The 8073-nt window shown below is 35.6% G+C and overlaps 2 protein-coding genes across 4 annotated transcripts; both read right to left on the bottom strand.

The window, feature by feature from the left end:
• Window positions 1–903: 903 nt before the first annotated feature.
• Window positions 904–3313, bottom strand: LOC145057836 (plant UBX domain-containing protein 10-like). The gene is made up of 4 exons (XM_079005747.1): window positions 2298–3313; window positions 1835–2005; window positions 1551–1754; window positions 904–1295 (listed from the first exon to the last, which is right to left on the bottom strand). The coding sequence occupies exons 1-4, from the start codon at window positions 3087–3089 to the stop codon at window positions 1065–1067; spliced, it is 1398 nt and encodes a 465-aa protein (XP_078861873.1). The 5' UTR covers window positions 3090–3313; the 3' UTR covers window positions 904–1064.
• A 1606-nt stretch (window positions 3314–4919) lies between these two features.
• On the bottom strand, window positions 4920–7618 carry LOC145058521 (HIT-type Zinc finger family protein). 3 transcript variants are annotated; one of them, XM_079006413.1, is made up of 6 exons: window positions 7359–7618; window positions 6580–6670; window positions 6413–6485; window positions 6081–6234; window positions 5944–5994; window positions 4920–5873 (listed from the first exon to the last, which is right to left on the bottom strand). In XM_079006413.1, the coding sequence occupies exons 2-6, from the start codon at window positions 6657–6659 to the stop codon at window positions 5041–5043; spliced, it is 1191 nt and encodes a 396-aa protein (XP_078862539.1). In that variant the 5' UTR covers window positions 6660–6670; window positions 7359–7618; the 3' UTR covers window positions 4920–5040. The 3 variants fall into 3 exon arrangements, with proteins under 3 accessions (XP_078862539.1, XP_078862540.1, XP_078862538.1); XM_079006414.1 differs by lacking the exon at window positions 7359–7618 and having other exon boundaries at window positions 6081–6226; window positions 6580–6985; XM_079006412.1 differs by lacking the exon at window positions 7359–7618 and having other exon boundaries at window positions 6580–6984.
• Window positions 7619–8073: the final 455 nt, after the last annotated feature.

Below are 8073 nucleotides of genomic sequence, written 5' to 3'. Positions count from 1 at the left end.
TCACCTACCTCATCACCGAATAATACAAGGATGACTAACAAGACCCAAAATCAACATTAATCCATTTAATAAATAACTTCCAGAAATCCCTCAATATTCCAATAAGATCCCTCCGATTAAGATTAATCTATTGTTTAAAAATTATTAAATGAGTTTCTTTGACGTCTTAAGGCTAATACGTTCTAACCCGTACTAAGGGGCATACATGTTAGCATGGTATTTAAAACCTCGAAAGCTTGTTCTTTAGTTGATTGTTTGGTTTATGTTGTCCATGAAGAAACCCAAATATGAGCTTATATAAACCCTACTTTACATACCCTAACAGTACAATACATGCATCGGTCCCTCAAACTTTTAGGCCTAGTGAAAAATTTTGAGAAATTTTCCAACATAGGTAAGTTTTTTCGGCTTGTGGTTAATTGATGGTTTTGTTGTTGTGATAATAGGAAATTTGCATAATTTGTTGGGGGAAATTGTAGATAGTGTTTGATTGTTCTATACAAGCTCTATTTTATTATATCAAAGATTAACTACAAAACATATTCATAAAAAAATACAAACGTAAACTTCAATTTTCAAAAGATCATACGCCCAAGTTTCTAATAATGAAGAATACAAACATGCAACAAAGTAAAAAACATATCTTATCAACTACATGTCCGTCCTTTCACAACCATAAAAAAGTTAAAACATGAGTAAAAAATTTAGAGCCAAAACTTATCAAAGTATCAAAAACAATTATACAATTCTAATATAACATGAGAATGATACATATCAATAAATACCACTTTCCCATTACGTTTTGAACAATTATTAATTTTGACATTAAACCATCAACATATATAATGCAAGAAGCAAAGGACAGAGTGATTCATACAAACAAATGAGTTGTTACAAAGTGCGTAATGAAAAGAAGTTTGGTTTTATTCGAAATGTGTGCATTGATTAGACAGATTTAAGACTTGATTAACAAGAAAAGGAAGAAGAAAAAATGATTCCTATTAGTATTATACCACATAAAGTTCTGGATGGTTATAGACGACTACTACCTGATTGATCATGATTCATGATTTCTGTTCCACAAAAAGACTGGCTTGAGGATGCAATCCAACTTCTTTAAGGGTGAAAGAGAGTTTGTCTGGACCATAAAGGACACGTGGGAAATTGGTGACTAGGCTGTAACTTCCAATTTCTAAGGACCCTGAAGAATCAATAAAGTCGTATAGAGATTGTATTGTTGCACTACAATGAAATCGCCTCCCCTTTCTTTCTCCATTTGGTAATCTCACTAATACCTGCATCATTTCATTTTCATATGTCATATTCATATCATGTTTGTCTTGTTTTTATATAATATTAATTAATATGGTTTATAAAATCAACAAGATAATACAATTGAGATTTTGGCTGTGTAGTACAGACTGTTTTTGTTCAGTGGTTATGTAAAAACTATTACCAGAAGTTATATATTATTCAGGCATAGATTCAAACCTTCTTTTATGAAAATTAAAATGCAAATTTTCTCTCAAAATATTTAAAAAATGAAATACCTGAGTAACATCTGGCCCCTTTTCAGGTTCAGGGCCCAACAACAAAGATTTTTCCTCACGCAGCTTAATCAATGCAGCTTCTCTTTCAGCAGCTTCACGTGCTGCTCTTTCATGGGCCTCCTCTTCTTCCTTTTGCTTCTTCTCAGCTTCAGCAGCTTCTCGTTCTACTCGTTCTTGCTCTTCCCTCCTCTGGCGTTCCCTAGCCTGATTTTGTAAAATAAAGTTAGTCAATCAGATGAAAATTTGAAAACTAATCTTAAAGAAAAGGGTAAATAAGAGCTTACTTGATCAGCTTCAAGTGCAGCTTGATATGCAGCATCTTGTTCCTCCCTTAATCGGATGTTGTTTCTTCTTTCCTCAGCTTCAAGTCTTGCTGTTACAAGAACAGGGGCACTTTCTTCAAGAACCCTTTGCAACATTGTTAGCAGCTCTTCTGGTGATTTAGGCCCTTCAACCTACATTATATATATATATATATATATATATATATATATATATATATATATATATATATATATATATCCACAAAGTTAATGGTGATACTTTACTACTGACACTAGTGATTGAACTTGTTACAAGGTACTTCTCATTTAGGGGCCCTTCACTAATGTGAATGCCTACAATTAATGTTTCTTGGGTTGATTAGGGACCAATAGATCCACAAATTTCAGGTTTAACAGTCTTCAAACTTCATAATGTGAAATAATTTATTTGTAGACACAAGAGTCCTGACATTAGGTAAGATACCTGTTGGAGCAAAGCAATTCTCTGATTAGTAGCTGCCATGACAACAGCACAGAAAGGAAACCTAGAAGCCTTCAAGCTGTTACTCATCTTGAACCCTTCGCTTGCCCTAATACTCCCACCCCAAGCAACAAAATTCTCATTTACGAACTCTGTCATAACCTCGGAACAGAGAGTGCCCTCACAGAAGGATGGTGTATCAGGATGATCTGGAGAGTGCAAGTACACAAACAAAAGTTTGAATTCATGCCGCGACCGCTGTAACGCATCCATAAAACCCTCAGAAACAAAATTCGGATGTCTGTTTCCATACTCACTCTCGAACTTCGACACGAAATCCATCGCCTCTGATGCCGCGGTTGAGAGTGAAACTAAAGGAGTCGAGGAAGATCCGCCGTTAGTCCCGGAATTAGTCAATCCAATCATGCTTAAAGAATAAGAAAGAACACCGCCCACCGCCCATAAGCCTAACCCTACAGCACCTGAAACTAACCCTAGGCTCCCAGAAACAATGGAAATCGGAAGTGTGATGAGCTTCCATGCTAAACCTGGTGGACCTGCACCCTCAGTTGCAATAAATCCTGATTGTTCAAATCTGTCGGTGGCGATGTTGTCGTTGTCGATGGCGGAAGTAGTGGGAAGATTGATGTGGTCTTCCTCTGATGTTGAAGTGATACTTGAGATAGCTAGTTCAAGGTCCCAGCCATGAGCAGAGAGGATCTCCGTGCATAAATCGGCGTCTTGGAGACCTGTAATTGCTTGAAAATGAGCCAATTTATCGGCAGAAGCACTCATCTCTGTGTATATACACGTATGTAATCAATCTGTATATGAGTTTTTTATGACAGATCAACGAAGAATGGGATGAGATTAGGGTTTGAACAAGAAAGTAAAGGATGGAAAACGATAAATCCCTGAGTGAGGGAGGTATGGCTTTTGGACTAGAGAATTACTGGACCCAAATGACGAAGGTGCCTTCTAGAATCTAGATTGGTTTGCAAAAGCCGTCCGGTCGAATAAATTTGGAAAACCGGTTTGCTATTTTTCTTTTTCTTTTCTCGAATTCTTCAAGAAAACGATTTTTTGTGGCATAAATAATGGAATAATATGATTTAAAAGTTGTTTTAGAGAATTTTAGAGATATGTAGAAACTTGTGATGGTAAAACAAACCTTCTTTAAGAAGTTTTTAGCAATTAATGATGACAATGAAAAAGCAATCACAATGGAAAGATACAAGGATGCCAAACCTGAAGGGAAGAAAATAATGGCCAAAGCAAAAAGGAAAAAAAAATCTATCGTGTGTGAAGAGAGATATAAAAATGACACAAAAGAATGTTTACTTTATATTAACTAATAAATACTTAGGTAGGTAGTTACTTCTATTCTTTATTTAATATAGCAACTTAGTTGTTTAGGGATAGGGATGTAGAGGGGTATTGTAGGGCAACTCCGGATGACCAATAAGTGCTCCCACATTAATATTGTAATATTGAGAGTGAAGAAGTGAAAATTACATTAAGGGGTGTTTGGGATTGTTTTTCAAAAATAATTTATTGATTTATTGGCTTTTTGAAAAGCTAATAAGTCAAAAAAAAAATGTTTGGCAAACTAAAAAATACTTTTCATAATAGCTTTTTCATTAGTTTTAAAAAATAATTATTAAAAAAGCATGTAAAATTTGGCTTTTTAAAATTGTTTTTTGCCTTTTAACCAAAATAACTTTAAAAAACATTTTTTAAACCAAACACTTTTTAATTTATTGACTTATAACCTTAAAAAACTCATTTTACCATCATTATAAATCAATAAACACTTTATCTAAAAGTACTTTTAGAGTTTAAAAAGCAGTCCAAACACCCTTAAGAAAGATGTGGAAAGATACTATGGTTAGTGGAGGAAGGAGGTAGTGGTTGACGAACCTTTTCTAACAATATTTTAAAAAGTAGACAAACATGCCAAAGGAGGAGTGAAATCTAGTACTATGATACATATTAAAAAAAAAAAAAAAAAAAAAAGATGTAACAAATTGCGACAATTATAGAGGTATTAAACTACTTAGTCATTCTATATGAGACTAGCTAGAGGAAAGGTTTCTAGAAAGTTAAGTCAAAACTATATGTAATTAGATTTTTTCAGACAAATTATAGTTCTTACATTTTTGCTTTGCTTATAGACGAGATTTCTCATAAGACTCGAGAGGGGTACCACAGTGTATGTTTTTTTTCCGAAAACATTGTTCTGGTGGAAAAGTCTATGACAGAACGCTAGGGTGGATACCTAAAACTCTTGAAGGCATCATTGCAAGAGAATATGGTATATATCAGCACAATTAAGACAATATATATGGTACAATTTCAATAAGGAGCGTAATGAATGAATATTAGTATGCACAAGTGAGCAATTTTATACCAAAACAAGAGCTTCAAGTACCTGAAATCTATTCATAATAATAAAATAAAATAAAAAGGTGCAAATGATGCCATTACACAATGTATAACGACTCAAGATACAAATATTGCTTAAAATTTATGACATTTATGTTTGATTTGCATGTATCTAAGCATATTTATTTTATGTGTTGGTGGATAGTTTTAAAGTCATTATACTAATCCAAATGCATGGTGTGTGTAAATATGTTGTGTATATATTGCTTACAAAACCAACTACCAAAATTTCTTGAATCCACTATGATTATCTACAAAACCAACTACCAAAATTATACTCGAAAATACATGAACAGCATTACTAGACCTCTTCAATCACAACCTTCCCCTTCCTCTCTTCCTTTCTCCAATCACCCTTCTTCCCATTACCCACATACTCCATAGCCACATTCTTCTCAGCCATCACCAACCCTACCAAACTAGACCAAACCTCTCCCCCTTGTTCATGCACCCAACACATCAAAAAATAAACTTTCCTCTCACCACCCTTCAACTTCCTCTTCATTTCCATATCACACCCCTTCATTTCTTTCATTCCATTTCTAATCATTCGATGCAAATCACAAAGCGCGCATACCAAACCATCACTTCCAAGGTCCAAAACACTCGCCACATCATCAAGAACCGCAAGTCCGAACTGGGCCCCACCCATGTGTCCGAAAGCGGGCCCACAAGCTTGTTCCAAACAGTGAGCCACAGCTTCAGAAACCGTCTCTGGTTGACCGCCTTGACCTAACACATTCGATACACTCATAACCGTTACAGTGGACCCCACCGCATCCGATTCCCACTCCCCGTTGTAGACACGAAGAGTGAAACAGTAGCTGTATAAGATGTCCACAAGGTGAACGGGTAGAAGCGGGGACGGTTGAGTTGACCCGATAAGGGTGTTGACCGGCGGCAGTGCGGTGGTGGGACCTGGCGGCACTGAGGGAACCGCCGGGTCTGGTTCGTTTGGTGTTACGGGTTGAACCAGTTGGGTTCCTTGAGGGCTTAGAGATATGGTTTTAGCAGATGGTTTTAGCCACCATGGGTCCCACGGTTCGATCATTTTGCTGAGCTGTCCTGAAGCCACCGCTCGTTGAAAATGTTTCTTTTCTTCGGTGGACAAGTCATCGAAAGTGATTTCAACTCCTGTAGGGGTAAAAAGGTCAAAAGAAAATATAGGGATGATAGTGGAAGTGAAATTGACTTTCAAACATACCAGACATGATCTTTTCGATTGTCTCCTCTGATAAAGATGCATCAGTCAACCCTTCAAAAAAAATTAAGTTTTGAATAATTTAAATACAGAAGTAACATGTTAACAGTAATAGTTTGAATATAGAATTAACATATAACCATCATCTTCCATGCTATCATCTTCTTCCTCTGAATGAAAACGTCTTAATATGTCCAGCATTTTCTGTTTAGTCTCATCAGCAGGTTCCATTTGCTTCATCTCCTCCATTACATTGTCTCTCATGAATGACTCTGTGCATCGGATACTGTGTGACTGAAAAAAGATTATTAAAAAAAAAACTTTACAAACGTAATTTTAATGCTAAATAAATTCAGAAAACCATATATAGTAGGAGTCCAATACCATAACCAAAAAAAATGAACTTAATGAAACATAATTCTCAAAGTGGATAGCAATTTGTGTAAGATGTGAAGAACAAAGACAGGATTACCTTGTAACATGGAAGGGAACAATAACGAGTATTACATCGAGGGCATGTATATTGGGAAAACTGTTTTTGGCATCTGCAATTGATCACAAAAAAATCAATCGCCTAAAATTCATGAAATTGGATATACTGTGTAAAAATTGAATTAGAGAAGGGTTTGAAGAACATACACACGACAGATAATACGGGATGGAGGATTCAGTTGGGATGAACTGGTTGGTGTCTCTGAAGTAATGATTGAATCCGCCATTAATGCACTTGCTGACATACAAGAATTTAATAGAGAATTTAACCACAAAAGTTATGCGTCCAAGTTTGAAAAATTCATTCACAAACCCACATAAAAACTTGTCAGTGAGATAAATTAGGTTACCACCAAAATATAAAATCAGTTTAAGATAACACAGAGCAAACACAAAATACAAAACACAGATTAATAATTGAATCGATTAGAGGGTGTTTGGATAAGCTTAGTTAAAATGATAGCATTTTTAACTTGTAGCTTATAGCGATGCCAAATCGGAGTTTTTTTAAAAAAATGTTTGGATTAGGTTATCCGGTGTCAAAACTATAAGCTGATAAGCATTTTATAGTGTTTGGGAAAAAAAAAAAAAAAAAAAAAAAAAGCTAATATGTGAAATGACCAAAAAAGGCTTACACATCCCACTCAGGCATTTGATCAAACAGCTTGCCTGCAAGGCTACCCATCCCAACTCAGATCAAAAAAAATCATACATATGAGTCTCAAGAACACAAATTTAAGCATCTAATTCAAGACACAGAGCACTGTACACATCAGATATCATATATGATAATATGAACAGCAAACACATTCCCTTTTTTACAGATATCATATATGAACAACAAACAAGTAGCAAATCAGTAAGCAAACAAGTAGCTGTGGCTATCGAACTATCGAAGTCAGAAAAAAAGAAAAAAAAAATGGAACCTGAGGTGGGTGCGACGATGTAGCTGTGGCTATCAAAGGTCTCCTGCCGGTAGCCAACAGGGGTGGCGACGGCGTAGGGCGGCAAGAAGGGGAGGAAGTCGACGTGATAGTAGACGCGAGAGAGGCGATGCAGTAATGGAGGCGGCGATGGAGCTTGCGATTACCTTTAGCGGAGAGAAAATTAGAGACGGGAAATTGGGGGGAATGGTGAACTCTCGAAAGATTTTTGTGATGCCGCCTGGGGCAGAAATTCTTACGAGGGCACATATGTAATTTACAAGGAGGATGGCAAAAATCTTATAACTCATATGCAACCACACTTTAAACTTTTTTTTTTTTTTTTTTGCGTAATACCAAATGGTACACGGCTAAAGTGATATTCGAAGTTGTATGAAAAAAAATGAGGTAATCACTTAGAAGGGTAATAACGTTTTCTATTTCTCCATTTTAGGTCTCTAACGTATTTTTTGTGCGTATTACACTATTAAGGTTATTATAACCATTTACAAATAGTCCTTTTAACAGGAAGAAGTCGGTAAAAGGATTATTTATAAACAGTTATAACAACCTTAATGGTGTAATATACACAAAAAATACGTTGGAGACCTAATATGGACAAACGGGAAACGTTATTACCCTCCTAAGTCATTATCCCATGAAACTATAAACCCCTATAGTAAATTTTTACTTTTTAAATAAGAAACTTGTATGTCTT

Source organism: Lactuca serriola, chromosome 6 (assembly GCF_051521515.1).
Source record: "Lactuca serriola cultivar US96UC23 chromosome 6, Lser_US96UC23_V15, whole genome shotgun sequence".
NCBI classification, from domain to species: Eukaryota; Viridiplantae; Streptophyta; class Magnoliopsida; order Asterales; family Asteraceae; genus Lactuca; species Lactuca serriola.
The sequence above is the reverse complement of the archived record's forward strand: the minus strand, read 5'-3'. Positions and strand labels throughout refer to the sequence as shown.